This window comes from Vidua chalybeata, chromosome 3 (genome assembly GCF_026979565.1).
Source record: "Vidua chalybeata isolate OUT-0048 chromosome 3, bVidCha1 merged haplotype, whole genome shotgun sequence".
In the NCBI taxonomy this organism is placed as follows: Eukaryota; Metazoa; Chordata; class Aves; order Passeriformes; family Viduidae; genus Vidua; species Vidua chalybeata.
This window is the reverse complement of record NC_071532.1, coordinates 71,764,357-71,784,076: the sequence shown is the minus strand read 5'-3', so window position 1 is coordinate 71,784,076 and position 19,720 is coordinate 71,764,357. Positions and strand designations below refer to the sequence as shown.

The 19,720-nt window shown below is 34.2% G+C and overlaps 1 protein-coding gene across 1 annotated transcript in view; it reads left to right on the top strand.

The window, feature by feature from the left end:
• The window catches only part of GRIK2 (glutamate ionotropic receptor kainate type subunit 2), a 358,915-nt gene extending 340,117 nt beyond the window's left edge, over positions 1-18,798 (top strand). Inside the window, exons 19-20 of the mRNA XM_053937989.1 lie at positions 3,195-3,445; positions 18,086-18,798. Coding sequence (XP_053793964.1) covers positions 3,195-3,445; positions 18,086-18,250 — 416 coding nt within the window. The 3' untranslated portion in view covers positions 18,251-18,798. The remainder of the gene's footprint in view (positions 1-3,194; positions 3,446-18,085) is intronic.
• The last annotated feature ends 922 nt before the right edge of the window (positions 18,799-19,720 follow it).

Sequence of the window (19,720 nt, the reverse complement as noted above, 5' to 3'; positions counted from 1 at the left end):
CTCTCTTTCTTTTATTTTTCTTTCTTTTTTTCTTATGCTTTATTACTTCACTCTTATTTGTACTGTAGGTATTTTGCAAATTCATTCATATATATTGTCTATGAGTATTAGAGTTTCTATTTTGCTTTTATGTCTTTTTTGTTTTGTTTTGAACACTAATTCTCTTTAATGATGATTTAAATAAAATTATATCAAACACTTTAGATTTAAAAATGTAAAAACCAGGACATGGGCTTCTTGCAACACCTCATTATAGGGCTCAAGTCATCTTTCAGTCATGTGATGAGTGTGATAGGGAAAAATACCTAAAAATGTTAGAAATCTTTTACATTTACTTGCTAAACATTTTTTAGTTCTGGAGGAAAACCCACTGTTACATCCAGAGTGTAATCTGGGTGCCTTGACCACATTTTCTATTTATTGCTTCTTACTTTTCATGCTACTTTTGTCATCCACAGATCAGTCTGATCAGGTGCTTCTGGTTGGATTTTCCATTGCTGGGACTTGCAGTCCTGTTTGTAAGAGAAAAAAAGCTAGAAGAAAATCTAGTCTGAGGAAATAGTATTGTTCATATGCGTCCTTTGTTCTTGTAAGAGCTACTTGAGTCAGTATAAACAGAATTAAAAATTCTTTTTTCCAAAGTATCAGATTATTAGTTGTACTCAATATTTGCTGCAAAATGAAAACCTATGAATTTAGAACATTCTAAGTGCTTCAGAATTAGAATAGAACTACAGCATTCAATGCTAGCTTTTTCATGGGTATAAATTTTAAAATCCTTGATTTAACAGCAACAATATATAATGCTTGTCATCCCACACTGATCCTTACTTGTGGCAGGATCACTTCTTAGACAGGATAATAAGGTATAACAAATATAAACATTGCAGTAGAAAGGCCCTGTAATATGTCCATTCCAGAACTGTTTGTGCAAAATTTAGCAAACCACCAACAGTAATACAAATACTTTTGAACTGAATCACTATTAGCTGTGTGTTTCTAATGCAACCTTCATAAACTTAATTAATTGTAGCCTTTATTAAGCCATGTTTTATTGTTTCTGTCTATGAATTCCTCAGATAATTAATTTTTTAACTGTTTCAAATAGACTAGAATTTTAATTGTACAAATCTGATCCCCAGAAAATATAAATAATACATGAAGAATAGATGGTACTCACTATATTTAGACCAACAGAGAGTGTGGAAACAAAATGCAAATCAGTTTAATTAGAAAGCAGCCTGTCAGATCAGAAGACATCTTTTAACGGAGTCCAAGACTATTTCTCTGAATCTAATGTTATTTAAGTTGTTGTTGTTAAATATTTATATGCAGTGTAATGTTGAAAATATCCCCAAAAGATTACAGAATGCACTTACACTTCCCCAGGCTCTTGTGGACTAATCACTTCCTTCTTCCATCTGACTGAAGCAACGTGTCAAATATAGGGTTTTGCAGAATTCCAGAATAATCAGGATGGTCTGAAATCATGTGACTTAGGCCCCTAAGAGTGCATAAGAGAGTAGAAAAGAGTTTGTTTTCCTTTATTTATGCTTCCTGTATAGTCCAGTGCAAACACAGTTTACCTCCTAGGACAAAACATCATCCTTTTCTAAGCATAGATGATAAATGCACAAGTCCTTGCCATCTAAATACTTTTACGATGGCTCTTCACACCTTTTATTCTTGAATAATGGAAAAGGTGCTTTTGTATTTTGTTATTAGCAGTTCTTTCTATGTTCTTTACTATCACAGCAGCTCTTTGTTATAAGCTTTCTTCTCAGGATAAGTTCTAGATCTGTAAAAAGAATTTGAAGAAATATAGAATCCGTTAAAAGAAATTTTAAAAATGTATACATGTTTTCCAACAGTTTTAAGACCATAAAACATCTTATCCATGCATTTTTCAGCTCCTCACAGCTGATCACTGTGCATTAAATAGTTAAACAGTCAGCATCTCTCTAGTAGATACAAAGGATTTTTTTTCAAAGGTAAAAAGTTAATGAAAATGTATTTTATTACTCAGCTGAAAGAAACCCTAAAATCTATAGCCAGTAAGTAGCATTATTATGATAGAGAGAAAAGGAAGAGGGATGCATTATAGAATTGCATTCATGTCAACTGAAAGAGGGGATGCCATGCCTTTTCATCTACTCTTTTTCTTCCTTTCCTGAGATTTCTTAACCATTTTAATGAAGAGTCTTTTGTTCCTGTTTTCAAAGGACAAGAAAAATGATGGTTTTGTTCTCTACTTAAATATTGCACAAGTCTTAACAGAGAAAGCACTTCTAGCTGGCATGATTTACTCTCTAACATTCAGAAAATAAAAACTTTCTTCATTGCCATTATTCGATTATCAATATACATTTAAAAATACTCATTGAGAAGCACTTATGCACAATGTAAAGAAAAAGAGAACAGATTACATGCAAAGATATGACACCAGCCTTTGAACTACCCCTTGAAATATTGAAATGTTCAAAAGCTACAAAATTATCATGTCGTTTTAAAACAATGAATTATGAGAATGAAATACATCAAAATATGAGAATTTACATCCTTGTTATCCAAACACACTGAATCTTATCTTTCTGAATTTCTTGCTACCTTGTACTGTTAATAGGTAAGTGCATGCTGAAAGGTGTTTTAAATGCCTGAAAATCTATCAAATAAAGACTTTTGTGGGTTGGTCCTGAAGCATAAATTATTTCTCACTCTTTTAATAAAGTAACAGGATGAAATATTCATTAAATATTACCTTCTATTAGCTTTAGGGTAGCAAGTTATGAAGCAACAGCTCATAGATTTACATATATTAGACTAAATATAATGAAGCCCATTTAAAAACTTATTGGGAAAAAATTGAAAAAATTGAAAGAAGAACATTCTTTGGCTGAGTATAATATTTGAGCATGAAGACATTTGAGACTGTGGGACTAAATGTGATAGGAATTGTTGCATCAAGCGGCCTGGCTTACTGGCAGGCCGGATGAAGTTTTCTGGATATATATTTGTGTGAGGAAGCAGGTTTGTATTTATGTGACCAGTGTGATTGTGTCGAGAAGCAAATGGCTTTTTGAATAATATTATGGCTGTTAAAGATACAGTTTTCATGAGATATTATTTGTTCTCATTTGGTATAACTATAATATTCATGTAATATATTCCATATTTCTTCCCTGTGTTCTCTTCAGGTTCTCCATATAGAGACAAGATCACTATAGCAATTCTTCAGCTGCAGGAAGAAGGCAAGCTCCACATGATGAAAGAGAAATGGTGGAGAGGCAATGGTTGCCCAGAAGAGGAAAGTAAAGAGGCCAGTGCTTTGGGAGTTCAAAATATTGGAGGAATCTTCATTGTGCTGGCAGCAGGATTGGTGCTTTCTGTCTTTGTGGCAGTTGGGGAGTTTTTGTATAAATCAAAAAAAAATGCCCAGTTGGAAAAGGTAAATATTGTCATTGCCTGTTTATTTTACATTTATGGTCTATTTAAATAATACTTTAAAATATTTTGTCATGTTTAGTGGCATTTAGGTGATGCATACTTATTGTTTATTCTTATAGTAAAATATTTGTATAACAAAGGATGACAGCAAAATATCCAAAGTTTTACATTTACAGCTTTTAATTTTTCTTCAATGTGTTTAATTGTAGCCAGATTTCAGGACAAGTGACTATTTCTCCTCTTATTCAAGCCTGAAAAAAGACAGCTTTTTACTCCTGGAAGTTCACTGCAGTTAATTTTATGGATGAAGAAGAAATCTGAAACTAATGGGAAACAAATTAATCTCCTACAGATAATTCTGTTTTTCAAAAGACAAACTCTCTGTAGCTCAAAGTCAAAGTCTAAAAATGTCTCTATAGAAATGTTCTTTATAGGAGTTTATACTTGCAAAGTTGTCCTGGTAACATCTGGAAAAGATTACATCAATATGATTCTTTTTTTGGTGGGTTTACTACTGATATGATGTCCTGTAATTTCAAACTGACCCAATATTGAAAATCCTATTGTTAACTTGTTGTGTACTTGCAATTTTTACAACCAGAATATTGTAATTGTGCTAAGACTAATAATATATTGAAATTTTGTAGATGAAATTATAATTTTTTTGCATAATAATTAAATAAATCTTTCTATATGTATGTGCCCATGTCTAAACCTAAAATAAAATAGCTTATTTTATTGCTATGGCAAAATCTGAATTTTAAACATTGACAGAAACTGTTGGATTTTGCTAGGTCTTTTTGTTTTTTACTTTTGCGGAGATTGTGACCTCTGAAATTTTTAAATTTATGTTTAGAAATGTAATTTAATACAATCAGTAGTAAATCCAAAAGATATATTTATATTGGTATTTTTCCAGATGATGCTAGTGAGCTTTTGTAACTTGAATCAATACTCAGAAAATTTACTATTTGTTTTCGCTTCTTTTGAGGCAACTTTTTGATACTCAAGTTTTCTGCTATATTGCTAAGAATTTTTTTTCTAACACACACTAAGGCAGTGTGAGGTTTCAAGATCCTAAACACTGTTTGAACATGGGTACATTCATTTTTTTCAATTGTTGAAGGACCCTTTAGGTCCTCTTCTTTACAATACTGCAGGCTAATTCCTTCTGTTAACATAATAATGGAATGTTATGTTTATGAAATGAACTTGTAAGGAAAAATATACTGGTTACTTAAGAACCATGTAAATATCAATAATTTTTATCCATTCCTAAAATGGATATGGAACTCACATGAACATCAGTAAAAATTGGTTTAGCTTTTCTGGACTTTTAGCACGCACTCAATTAGAAAAATAGGACTGCTTTGATAATTTGTTACATGAGTTCAGTATTTTGCAGGGTGTAAATACATATGTGACAATAGCAGCATGTTGGAAGTTGTGAGGGGAAGCAAACAGAAGCTTTCTAATTAAGGATTTGTTTCCTTAAGTATTTTACATTGGGGGGGGGCGGGAAGGAGTTTATGTTTGTTTGGTTTAGATTTTTCTTTTTGTTTTAATTTTTTCTTTTGTGTTTTTTTTTTCCACTTGATTGTTTATTAGTGTTGGATAGAAATAGCAATGACTGGAGGAATGACTTTTCAAAAGCATTTGTACCAGAAATGTTTCATCATCAAGTATTTAGATACTTTTAAAAGTTAGGAATAAATCTGAAGCAGCTGAGTTGAATTGAGTTGAGTTGCGTTGAGTCAGGCTTCTCTCCTTTTTCTCCTCCTTGCCTCCAATCACTTACCTTCCGTCTCCTCCCTGCTGTTCCCACATAGCCTGATATCAGCAGACCATTGAAATTTCACTGCAGTTTTATTTATGGAATGAACTTGAGAGGAAGATGATGCTTGAATCCCTACACATGGCCTACCCCAGCATCCCCTCACCCACTCTTCTTGCAGCACCCGAAGACTTTCAGAAAACATCTTCTTTCAACCTCTCCAGGTGTAGCAGATCCCCTTTGCCTAGGAGAGGGAGCAATAGCAGCCTAGGGTGAGATGAGAAATCCTGTCATATGTCTTCAGTCTCTACAAGTCCCTGCTGAGATGAGCAAACAATGCAAATAGTGCTGCTCTGGATATCCCGTGGGGACAGAGGAGGCACCTGGTTTTGGTAACATTTGTGGTTTCATCCCTTAGGAATCAGAGTATCATTCTGGCATAGTGTTTGTCAGTATTTGGAAAGAGGGAAGATCAAAGGTCATATTAAGAGCCAACAAAACAAAATGAATCAGATAACTTCAGCTGCTGAGTATACAGAGATATACTGAGATATAAGTGGGCATGAGTGTTTGCTTTTTAATGTGTACAAAATATTCATTTGTACTTCCAGCAGGGAGGCAATGCAGATTGAAATTGTATAACATAGATATGGGGTTTTAGAATTTTTTATGTCACCCTGCCCTTGGAGCTTACACATAAACAGAGATATTGTCTGGTGTGAACCTATTTGGAGGAGTGAAATCTTGAAAGGAATCAAACTCAGAAAAACAGCAGATAAAATGGTGTTATTCACTAAAATAAAAAAAATGTTGCATCTTGTAAGAAAAGATGGCTCAAAACATCTATGCCCCTGATATGTTTAAAAGTCAGAAGAAAACGTAAAGAAAAAAACACTACTGAGACTTTCTATGAAACAGGTGATTTTATGCCACCACAACACTTTCCAGACAGAGGGAAATTCCTCTCCTATTGACACCTATCAAAAGCAAAGATAAGCCTGGATGTTATCACAGTTAGACTGCCAGTCACTGGCACTTACTAAAGCCTGCTTGCTTGAAAAATAAGTATCCTAAATTGCAAACTGTTTTCTAGAAAATCTAATCATTATGAATGTGAAAACAGCTATATATGGATTAAATTCTATAATTTCTAGCCATTCAAAACTCATTGAGCCTTCAGCAGGATGGAACTAGGTATGTTTGTGTAAAAATAGCAGATGTAAATGCTATTAATTTTGAACTGTTAAGTACTCCAAATAATGGAGACTTGAGACACATACCTTAACTATCTGTTAAGAGATGAAGTCATATACTTCCTACAGTAAAAAGTAATAGATTAAGTCTCAACACGTACTGAAACAGTAACACCAAAAAAGTATATCTGGAGTTATAGAATCAAATCATAACATAAACATCAATTAAATTAACCTCTCTGAAATAGTTATTTACTTATAATTTATTATAAAACCAATAAAAACAATAAGTACATTAATACTTGTTTATATTTCACATACATTTACAGGGAAGACAAAAGCTATTGAACTTTCCATGTTAAATAATTCACTGCTCAGCTGCACAATTGAGTTGAGAAAGATCAGTGTGGACAATTTATCTCACGAGGCACAATGACCAAGCTCTTGACAGAACTGGGCCCAAAGCAGAGATCATTACCTAGGAATATACACGTGTTACATACAGAACTGTTTCACTTACAATGCAGATTCCATGAAACAAGAAATTCTGAATGCTGAGCTGTGACCTGTATATGAGACTAACTATGTCTTTGGAGATGGCATCTGGATGACTCTTGCCTGAAATTAATGCCTGAAATGAATTGAATACTATAATTTAAAACACTTTCTGCAAAATGTTCAAAACATGTTTTTATAATATGAGGATAATATGAGGACTTTCTGATCCTAACTGGCTCAAAATTTCATGCAACTTTAATGAACTGCAGAGTCTTTAGGTTATGGTACAATTTTATCTTATTAGAAATTAAATGTGGTTTTGCTATGATTGCTAGTAATCATGAATTTTCTACCTCATACATATGTTTTAATAATGTGATAACCAGGAGTGTGTTTTGGGCTGGATCACTCTTCTAGTCTTGCCTACTACATAGTCTCACTGTTTCCTCCAGAGAAAGTGCTGGGAATGGCAGAGCATATATCCTTGTCTATGAAAGACTGTTGATATCCCTGCACTGTTGGTGCAGTGGGAAAGGGTAGGAAGAGACTGTAGGTCAGAGGTTGTCCTGACTGCATTCCTGCAGAGCAACCACAAGATGGTGCCTTCTAATTTCTGAGAGGGAAATTTAATTGTCACTTTTTAATAAAATTTATGTTGCAATGCTTACCTATTGTTTAACTGCAGCCTTTTTGAAAATGCTAAAGGCTTGTATTATTTCCCATTGTTTATGATACAAACATCTAATTATGTAATCTACTTGGAAACATGTTATTATCAGACCTTTTTTATCTAGCCAATCTTGACAATAAATGCTCAGTCATTTGCATTTTATAATTGCTTTTGCTGCTGAATGACCTGCTCCCTTATTTTAACAGGCACTCAGAGGGCAGTGAGTAAGCAAGGTTAGAAGCAGAAGCCATTTAAAACAATTACTATGTCTTTCCTCTTATCCTTTTTTTTTTAATTGATGTGCATCAAGGTATTATGGGTTTATGTTCATTTCGCACATTTAGTTTTGTATAGCTCATGTTATTATCGGAAATGCCAGGGAAACATTGACCTTGAAGACCATTAATATTTAGCATAATACATTGATGATCCTCAGTTTGAGAATTTATTGACCTTTCCTTTGATTTTGTGTGTTCAGGGGGTTTTATTAAGTTTTCTCTGAGATTGTTTCCATTTTCATACCACCCTTACACAGTGATTAGATACTACTGTAAGAGTCAGCTGTGTGATAGAAACTACATTTACACTGCTGAAAACATTAGGATGAAATTCACATTATTGATGAAGGCAGTGCCACGGATGAACAGACATTGCTTGTTGTCCCCATTGTAAATTGTTGTCCTTGCGCCTATCCTGGTCAGGGTTTCTGTGGAGAGGGTGGCATTGGTTGGAGAAGTTATCTGCAAACCTGGTTTTATTGATGTAGTGCTCCCACACCCTTCTTAAGAGGCAAGGAGGAGCCAAAAGCTGATAGGCTAAAACAGCTGCTGCATTGGGACCATATGCAGTTACACATCATCCTGATTTTGCTTCTCTCAAATATGATTTAATTTTTCTCAGTTTGTTTGCATGGAGTCAGTGTAAATGTTAACAAGAGTTTATTTTCCAAGGTCCCTTTATGACCTATTTGTACTAGGATAAATTTCATTCATTATGTCCTACAATGCTTCTTTTTAGAATTCATGTCAAGTGCAAATATATAGCTTTTCCTATGTGAAAAGGACTTACAGGAAGAATTTAATAATTACTGACATATTTTGATGCTTCTTTGTCAGCAGGATGTGTAGAAAGTCAGTATTTTAATCTTTGTTTAAATTGTTATCTCACCAACAGTGCAAAATCAAATTTCAATCACTTTATGTAAAAAACAGAAAAGGTTTTAGGATCCTTCTTATTTTACCATAATATTTTATGGTGTGGCAATTTGGGTTATTTTTCCAAATTTTACTAAATTAGTACTTTTCTTTACTTTCTCAAAAAATGCAATTTTTGTCAGTTTTTCTGGAGTTCAAAAATATTTCGGATAGTTTAATATCAAAAATCTTTGAATTTGGGACAGTAATTTATAATAGCTTTGGAGCAATACTAAAGTAAATCTCAGCCTAGTGATTTTTTTCCAGGGGGAGACAAGTTCAAAAGATTTCAAAGTTGAAAAGCTTGTTCCTCAGGCTACAAGAAACAAAAGAATGTGGACATTCTTGGTAAATTGAAGTAAAAGCTTTGGGATTTATATCCCAAGTAGCTTTTATATGAACTACAGTCGGTCATGTAGTCTGTATTTTCATGTCACTTTTTTTTAATGGAGTAACCTCAGAAATTGTACTTTTGGCTGCGAAAAGCAGCAGTTGGGACAGGTCATGGAAGAAAATGTTTTTCCAACATTAGCACACTGCGTTCTGCAGATATGCCATTGGAAAATTAGGAACTTCTATCATCCTGTAGTCCTCTGAGCACTGTATGAGTATGTATAAACTTGTATGGTTAATTTGTGTGTGTGTGTAAGTGTAGAGATTACGTGAATTTCAGGTATTCATTTTAATTAAATGCTCTCTTGGAAACCATGTAATTATATATTAGAGAATATTTTCTAAGGGGAGGAATTGTTACAAAACCCAACAGATCAAAACAACACCCCCCCCAAGAACCAAAATCCAATCCATACCCCCAAACATCTTAACAGAAGAAAAAAAAAAAGAAAAGGAAAAAAGCAAGTTACCAACTGTGGCATTTTAAAGCAATTTGCAAACAATAAAATACTAAACCCAAGAACTCTATTTTGATTTTTGATTGCATCTCAACCAGCATCTGTTTGGTAATAGACCTTTTTTTTTCTGAGGTATTTTAATGTGTTAATTTGTGTCTTTCAAAAAACAACTGAAAATATAGGAGTATATGTAAAGTTGACCAGTACATAATTACACAAGTACAGAAAGTTCACTATAGCTCCATACTCATCCAGTCAAAGATCAGAGCTTAAATTATAGGTTTGAGTCACGTAATATTTTAAGTTTGACCAGAATTTGAAGTTGGATTTAAAAAATTGGAAACCCCTAAATGTTACCATATTTATAGCAAATATGGTTCACTCATCAGTAGAAAGAAGAAACACATTATATTATTATTTTCTCCTCTGATAAAAATATTTTTTTCATTCCAATGGAAAAAATGTCAGGTCATAAAGCATTCATGTCTTTCTAATAATTTTTCATTGTCTTCCTCTAATTATTACTTTAGCACATAATATTTTAATATGAAACATAAAACTTTTGGTTTGCTATAGTTAAATGCTATGCTATGCTATAGTTAAATGTAGTAGCAAATACAGTTTAGTTCAGCTGATTTATTTACTTTGACTTTTGTATAGGTCAGCAAAATAACAACAAGCTCTTCCTACTACCTTTTAGATTGAGAAAATATCCTTGACTGTCAGATAAAACCATATAATTGCAGAGAAATGAGTGCAAAACCTTTTGATATTATGTTATGACCATAACAGTGTTTCCAAAACAGTAGAAAACCTTGGCATTAAGTTAATACTAATAGTCTCTCTCTGTTCAATATGATTTGAGGCCATGCCAAATTTCTCAGTGAGTTCATAGTATCACACTGAACTATAAAACTAGTATAAATTTTTAGAGTGAATAAAGTACAGAGGACTTAATCTGAGCAAACTTTGAGATAAAAGCTGTTTAGAATTCAGGTAAGAAAGGTTGTATTTATTTTCTTAAACATCTCTGTAAAATTTACTATTTATTTTCAAATCATGTTATAGAAAGCATTTTTACCCAGATAGATTGGTACTACACAGCACTAATTACATATCCTCATCATTCACTTCCTTTTACCATGCTTGACATTCCTTTGACAAAAAGAATGAATTGAGATATAGGATCAAAGATGATTCAACAGGTGAATGACCCTTCACATCCTGTGGCTGAGAATGCCAGATCTCTGGGGATTGATTCAGTGCAACCAGGATTGCCTCTGCTGAAAGGCAGAGAAATATCTGCACAGGTGTGATTGCAAAATACACACCCATTAACATTGCAATGGTTATTCTAAACCAATTAGGCAGTGCCATATATTCTGTTATTTATTTTCTCAGTGACAGCTACATGGCTGAAGTACTATTAATTGATCACAGTCCTTGTTAAACACCTGCCAGTCTTGTGTAGCCATTGTCCAGGGACACGAGACAGCAGAACCATGCTCTGGAAGAAGATCTGGACTGATGTGACAAGGTTTACATCAGTGGAAATTATTGCCTCTGACTGAAACGCTAATGACAAATAGCACTTATTACCACTCTGAGTTTGAAAATACAGACCCAAACCTAGAGAAATGTGAGAATGTCAGCCTTTTCCAGAAGAGGTTGAACTGAAAAATGAGGATAGAAGATATCTTCTGAGTGCTTGCCTTTGCCTGTCCAACACAGCACCTGTCTCCCTGGGTTAAATTGCCATCACCCCCCTATTTCAGCCAGGCACTGGAAGCTCAAAATGACTGCACGGTCCTGGTCTGACAATAGAGTAGGACTGTGTATCATCTGTGTGTCGATGACACCACAGCCCAAATTATTTCATTATCTCCTCAGTGGCCTCATATACATGTTGAAAGGAGAGATGACAGGATGAAACCTTGTGGAATCCTGCATGAGAGAGAGCCCTCGGGGCTGATGAGCAATTGCCCTATGACATCCTCTGGGATTTCTCTGAGAGGAAAGAGTGGAACCACACAAGTGCAATCCCTTCTGCCCCAGCCTAGGTCCACAGGTGAGTCAGAAAAACATCATGGTCAGTGTGATGGCCAGAAAGGCTGCTGGCAGAGCTAAAAAAAAAACACTTTGAAAAAAGCTTTCTGCACTAATAGAAATTCCCCATCAACCACAGGAAGAAGGGTAGCTGTCAGGCTGGAAACAAAGAAAATAGTTTCAGAAGACTTTAAATGAACTCAGGTGTTACTTTCCTGGAAGTCTCTGTCATCCACCCGAGTGCATTTTTTTCTGTTAGGAAATAAATTTTAGAATCTGAGAGTGGTGGAATTGTTTTTGGTGATTTTTCTTTTTGTTTGTTTGTTTTATATGAGTTTTTTTTTACACCAGCTGATAATTTATTTAAGGCAAGCTGGAATTTTATTGTTCCACTGGGAGACACTTACAATAAACACAAGAAGTGGCCTGAAGTGAGGTCCTGTATGTCATCTAAGTTCATCCCATAACTCTAAAACTGAGCGAGAAAGAAACTCAGCCTGAAGAAAATTGTTTCAGTGTTTTGTAATAGGAAGGGTCAGTCCCATCAGACTTTTGTTGATCCTCTGTCAAATAGCTACTAAAGTCCTTGAAACAACCAGCATTCAGTTACAGGGTAAAGCACCTCATACTTCATCAAGCTGTATGGAACTACTCTACTGGTGGTGATTTTTGTAGATACTATGGTGAACACCAAGCTTTATCTGTGGAATTAAAATTTTCACTTTGCTTGATATTATTGTCCTCATTTGAGTGGGCAGTAAAATTTCTGTTTCATACAAGGGACAAATATTTTGGTCTATCATGGATTTTGGTCTGAAAATAACTTCCTAAAATTGTTGCTTGTTCTATTTCTACCAAAATGCCAAATAATTGCTTAATCTAAAATTGAGAATATACTGGTGAAATATTCAGGTAATTGGTGTGAATTTAATCTGTAGTGTACTTGTGCATTATACTTGCTATGGATTTAAACTGTACTGCATCAGAAAAGTCAGTGGCAAAATATTTTTAATGGAACTGTATTATGCATATATATATATATATATATGCATAGATATGTATAGTATGCACATGTGCAACCTTTCATCTATTGTCATGTTTAAGAATAGATATATAACTACGCAACCTAAAACTCTGATCATTACAAGTACACTTCAACTTCGAAATGCTTGTAATTCAATTACTGTGATATATTATTTTTTCTGAGGGTATTTTCTCTTTAATTGTTCATCTCTTTGTGATCCTAAGCCAACGTTTTGATAGAATTTGTTTTTCTGTCTAAAGGGTTGAAGATTGACAGGTTTTCCACACACATATTTAAAATCCCTGAAGGAGTGGCATAGGAATCAGAAAGTGATTAGGAGGGAGAGTCAGGGTAGGACTGTGCATTCATTCTCAGCTTCAAGACAAAAAGCAGTTTGATTGATATGTCCTCCTAAATGCTAGAACAATGACCCATAACACAACAAGACAATACAGGATTACTGCTGTTACTGCTTTAAGATAATTAAACAAATCTTCAAATAATGTCTGACAGACAAGACTGCAAGTAATGAACTTCTCAGTAAATCTTAAATCCTTCTATTGAATATTGTCAGTCATCTTTATGTTATCTGGATCAAAGGGAAAATATAAACCATATAAAACATACGGACTATTAATCACAAATCAGAATGTTTAGAGTGGTGCAGGCATGCTGTACTTTCTTCCTGTTGCTCTTTTTAGGCTGTTAAAAGAAAAATCTATGGTGATTGTCTCATAATTATGTGTCTAACAAATGCTATTGTGATTTCTAATTACCTTTCTAAATTCCCATAAAGCAAAATAATGAAAGTAGTGTAAGTATTATCTACCTTTCATATTAATACACATATGCAAAAGTGGTTTTTTTTTTCTCATACAGTAAAGCCATGCACAAGCTGTCTAATCAGCTTGTAAGTGGTGGTAACATTTTGCAAAATTCTCATCTTGATTCTCCATGACTTGTGAGATGTCAGCTGTGGCAAAGAATGACAGAGGTGTCTGACACTCATCTTCATCTTCTAAAGATTACTTCTTTATTCACCTTAAGGAGATGAACATTTTTTCAGAATTGTTTTGTGTTCGAAGGCTAAGAACTACAGTTCTGATTAAAATTATCTTTTGTACATTTTTTGTAATGTTTTATCATGATATGCTGCAACAAAACAGATGCACTTATGTGCACTATGGTTTAGAGAGCTGAACACTGTCCTTAAATTCTTCTAGCATTTGATGATATCTAGCATTTGATGATATCTTCTAGCATTTGCTGACTTGGAGGCAGCATTTATTTTCTGGTAGCATTTAAGAAGACAACTTAAGATTTTGTAAGGGTTAGTGAAAAATCGATAATAACTGATGTTCTTGTAACATGCCTGCAATGTGGAAGGTAAGTTGGGAGCAAGAGGTTATTTTTTTTGAATTAAATGGAGAGTCTTGTAATATATACTAAAGTGCTCAATACCATGATGGACAACACTTTTGAAATGTAGCCTTTCAATTCTGTAAACATCATGCTGTTTTCCCTTAGCAATTGATTTCAGGATCAAGACATTGGATTATCTTTTCTAAAATCATATTTGAAAACATCTTCTCTCTGTCATAAAAAATATATATTCTAGAGGTACTTCTTGTTTTCATGTCTTATTATTCCAAAAATTGTATTCTAACACTGAAAGAACACACAAAGTTTAAAGGTATAGAAAATGGAAACTACAGAGATTTGAATTGAAATTAGACAAAAAAAAAATATTAATTTCAATTAGAAAAAGTAAACCATAAATCCTTTCTAAAATTTATTGAATATGACTTTTTTAATATGTGTGAAAACTCTTCCTTATATTTCTCAGATAGAATCCAAAGAAGAAAAAAGATCTGGATCATAAACTCTTACATTGCTGTGAAACAATATTTTTAAAATACATGACTATTTCAGTGAGTGAAATTTGAAACAAGCAAGCAAATAAACAGAAGATATGTAACAATACTCTTAATCAGAAACAATATTTTTATTACCATATGTACGTACAAGAGCCCATAAAAATGTATAAAAAATAAAAACATAGAATGGAAGAATATTTTATATAGAATAACTCTCTCAAAGTTGTGGTACCTACTTTATTAAGACTGTCACTCCTTTCCCTTTTAATGAGTTTTCATATCCAGGTAAAATTCCCAGATGAAATGTGTTGTCAAGTTTCTTAAGATATCATTTTCAAGGTATTTCAGAATGTTGACATGCCTCTTCTCTCCTCTTGGATGCTGGTTGAAATCCATTTCCTACTGATATTACATAAAAATTTATACCCTTTGCAGATTTTTGCAAAGGATTTGGTGGATTGATTCCTCTTGAAAAGGATTTGTTCTAATTTGGCACTCTTCTTAGATGTCTTGGCAAAAAAGAAGACAAGGAACACAGTCTTGAAAGTTTTAAGAGCTAATGCATCATTTTAAAATTTAGAATGATTTTGTTCCTCAGAATGCTTTAGCTAGGTCTTCAGTTCCAGAGGTGAGAGCCATATGATGGCTATAAGTGGTGTAGTGCTGAGTTGCACCATTTACTTCTTAATGTATTCCCTATGAAATTCCTGAGTTATATGCTATAACTATATGTTATATGCTATCTCACATAGTGGAAATGCCAAGATCTTCAAGCCTTAGCAATTTAGCCTGTAAGCCATTCGGGAATACTAAATTAAATCTTGCCCTTTTAAAATATTTCAGGGTTAATTTCAATTTCAGAATTATAATGGCAGTTTTGATCTTAAGCAACAGCATTTTATTAGAAAAAAGGGAAAGTCTAAGAGAATTGAATATTTTCTTTCAAGGTATAGCAGGATAAGGAGGTAGAGTTTTCTACTTTCTACACAACGGTCAGCAAAGATACCTTATGCATTAAGATCTGACATATTACATTCAAACCATTCAATCAGGAATTTTAGCCACCTCATTCACACAAAGAAAGCTGTCTTGGATGTCAACACAGTGCACATTGCAGAGCTCACTTCAGCCAGAAATGCCAAATTTTCACCTCTGAAGGATATGTATTTGACTCTGAACCAGAGAAATATACCTTCTTCTCCTTTGGATTCACAACTTAAACTTTTCTTAGTTGTAGGTGGTAAAATCATTTCTGCTGTAAGTTCAGTAGGCATTATTCCTTTATTTCAAATTCAGCAGGAGAAAGAAATGCTTCAAAGGAAATATATCACACCCAGAGCAAGATTATCACTTCCTTCACTTTCAACCTGCCAATTTCCTTATTCATGCAAAGGATTAGGGAAGAGGGCATTTGTTCAGGCTTTGTTGGATTCATGTTCAGTTCTAATTACTAATTAAGACAATTCATATTTGCACTCTTCTACACAAAATGGAATTTTATGTAAAACTATTGAAGTTCTCAGTTAGATAGGAGCTACTACTGAAGCCCTTCCTCTGCTGCTGTGTGCTCTCATCCCTAATCTACAGAACAGCTCATGTTTTCCCCGTCTCCCTTTCTCTCTCTATGCCTCTGTTAACTGCTACCATGCCAAGTGGAACAGGACAGGATCAGTAGGCAGCAACTGCAAGTGACTTTACCTTGGAATGGTCTAATGCCTGTAGGTTATAGCTGTTTACTGAAACACAAGCTTAAATATATCTGGCAGAAGATGCTATTATATTGACACTCTTAAATGTGACTCATGTTCAGCCCTAATTCTCCAGCTGATGTCTGTTTGCACCGAAGAAAAGGATATCTGCCACATATTCTTCTTTAGCAGTTGTCACACTTTTTAAGGAACTTAATTTGTTAGGTCCTTTCAGAGCATACCTATTGGATTGATAACCATGTATGGAGAATGGGAATGTGAATTCTAATAGGATCCATGACTAAGCCAAGCACCAGTGTGTATCACAGAATTTCTACTATTGCCAAACGACAAAGCTGTAAAATTTAATGGGGAAAGATGAGTGCCTTACTGCTTTCAGCCCTGGAGGTTGGAAGCAGAATGCAGACTTTTATGAATATAAGTTCCCAGTGAACTAGGTAGGGTGAGATGCTTAAATATTTTCTGGATCTAATTGCCAAGCCTCAGATTTGTATGAATAATGAAGATATAACAGTTCAAAAATAAAGCAGGATTTTTATTTGAAAGACAAATGAGACAATTATATATTGACTACCACTAATCAAACAAAATCAAAAATTGGTCATGAGATAGAGTAATTGTAGGTGGTTTGACATTTTTAGTTCTTGTTCGATAGGTTGTTTGTTTGCTTTTCATTTGTTCATTTGCCTTTTTTTTCCTGATCATGTCCCTGGCCTGGAGGTTAGTTATTAAGAGAGAAAAATGCAAAGGGTTAGACCACACCTCAAATTTGTTTTGTCTGAGAGCAATTGTCAGAGGCTTGGTTTAACATCTCAGCTTCTGGGATAGATTTTTTAGTTATTCTATTTCTCCATTGTCTGGAAAATGTTTTAAGTTAAACTATGATGCAGAGCCCAAAAGAGAGATACTTTTTCCTTATTACCATATGTCATTTGATACTCAATTCTCACACTGAGAGAAGGTTAATTGCTCAGCACACCATTAGCAGTAGAAAATTCAGTCAGACTGAGGGAATAGGGAGATTTTTCAAAATTTTCAACTTTTCAAATTGCTTGCACTGCAAACTGGAAAAAGGGCTTTGAGGATTTGATGTAAACATGGTAATAAACTTTTTTAATATACTTTTCATGAAGACCAACAAAACTGGATTGCTGGTTTCTTTGGGTTTTTTTTTTTTTTTTTCAAACACACACTCCATAAATGATAATCAGTAGTGGTAAAAGTGTTTATATATAGAAGATATTATAAATTATGGATATAAATATCAGTTTTCAGTAACAGATCTGGATTTTAACAGTATTTAAAGATAAATTCAGGTAAACATCCTATACTAAAACTTCATGTTTTGTGGAAGAACTCTTACTTTAGTTCCATAGAAATGCAATTATTATTTTGAAATATGGCTAAGGAGATTCTACTGAATGCCTAACAGATATGTAACATTCAGATACTGTACTGTAAAGCTAACATGTTGACAGAAAATCTGCTTGAAGTAGTTTTATGTAACATATGCATCCAGATTTAGTACCTGCCAGAAAAACAAGGTGATTTTTCTTTACCTTGCCAGGCAAGGTGATTTTTACACTGAGTCATCACAGTTTGAGAAGTAATTTTAATTATTATTAAATAATAATATGCATATAGAGTGATGCATATAATAAGGCCAGCAATTTGCTTTGAGCTTCAGACTGGAACAAAGCAAAGAATGACAAGTGTCTGCCAGTACAATGAATCTGCTTCTAGACACTGCAGTTAGTAATTTCTTACAGATATTTCTTTTTCTTGTTCCTCTATTTCCTTCTGTAGAGGTCCTTCTGTAGTGCCATGGTAGAGGAGCTAAGGATGTCTCTGAAGTGTCAGCGTCGATTAAAACACAAGCCACAGGCCCCCGTTATTGTGAAAACAGAAGAAGTTATCAACATGCACACATTTAACGACAGAAGGTTGCCAGGCAAAGAAACCATGGCATAGAGCTGGGAAGCCAAATAGCCCAAGCACAAACTGTCGTCGTTTTTCCAAACAACCTTGCAAGAATGTTTCCTGTGGAAATATGCAACAAGTGCAAAATAAAATGAGTTACCTCATGCCGCTGTGTCTATGAACTAGAGACTCTGTGATCTCAGCAGTTGCAATGGCCAGACTCGAATCACAAGCATCATGGATCAACCAAGTTATGCAGGGTTACACTGTTTGTCATGGGTTTCCACCACTCTGAATGAATGAATGTTCCATGTGAGTTTTGTGGCTGGTTTCAAATGCAGTCTCAGTGAGAAGTTACAGGTTCCTTTTGAAGTTCAAGGGTTGCCAGAAAAGGGAGAATAGATGCCCAAGATGATACAAACCACAGAAGGAGTCTAGTCTCAGAACTGTAGTGGAACAAGAAACCATATGTTCTTCTGAACTTCCCAGCACAGAAAAGTTGGTAACTGCTGGTAGACTGAAACTACCATCTGGACAAGGTGATGTGTTCTTTCTGGATGGAAGAAATGTTAAAAGTGAAGAAACATGAATCCCATGAAGAGAAGAATAAATATGAGGATGCTCATCTGCTTTTTTTTTTTTTTTTTTTTTTTTGACTGTTTGTGACACTGAACTAAGTAAATTAATAATTACAAAAAAAAAAAAAAATTAGCTGGGTTGGAACTTTGATCTAAAAAACACCAACAAAAATATTTCCAGAATTTTGACCCAATTTTTAGATGAAGAAAAGTTTCCTTAGTACAAAGGAATGTATCTTACAAACTTTAGATATAAGCAATCGATTTTCTTTTCTATAGTTGTGAAAAGAGGGAGGGGGGTGGGAAGCAGTGTATTTCACATGTAGAGGGCTTGCATTTTAGCCTGAATGGGTTTTGAAACACTTGTTCCTGCTACTAATTGAACTCAATGGAGCCTGTGCTATTCTTGCTAATGTTGGAAGAGGGATGGGTTACCTAAAAGAAGTGAATGTCAAGAACTTAAAGGAGGACTGCATTTTTCAATTCAGTCACAGTACTAAATGAACAATATTCTTGAGCAGTTTTTTTTTTTTTCAAAAAAAAAAAATGTTCAGGTTTATTTGTGGAAATGCAAGATTTCTATGAAAATAGTTTTTGTATGGAAATTTTTGTAATACTTTTTATCAACAAAATAAGAACATGTGTTTCCGTCAGGGGTGTGATGCCAAGCATGAGTGGTAGTGCGTGCGCACCACCAACGTTTGGTGAAAACTATTTTTATCATGAAAAAGGAATCTTAGAAGAGACATATTTTCAAGTTATATAATATTAAAAAAAATAGGTGCACTACCACCATTGCTTACCATGGTACACCCCTGGTTTCCACTAAGCTGATAACATGCTGTCATGAACAATTGTGTGTAAATGGTAAAAGACACAGACCTCTTGACCACATTGTGATAGAAGTTAATATGCACTCAGTTTACTGTTTGAATCCAATGCA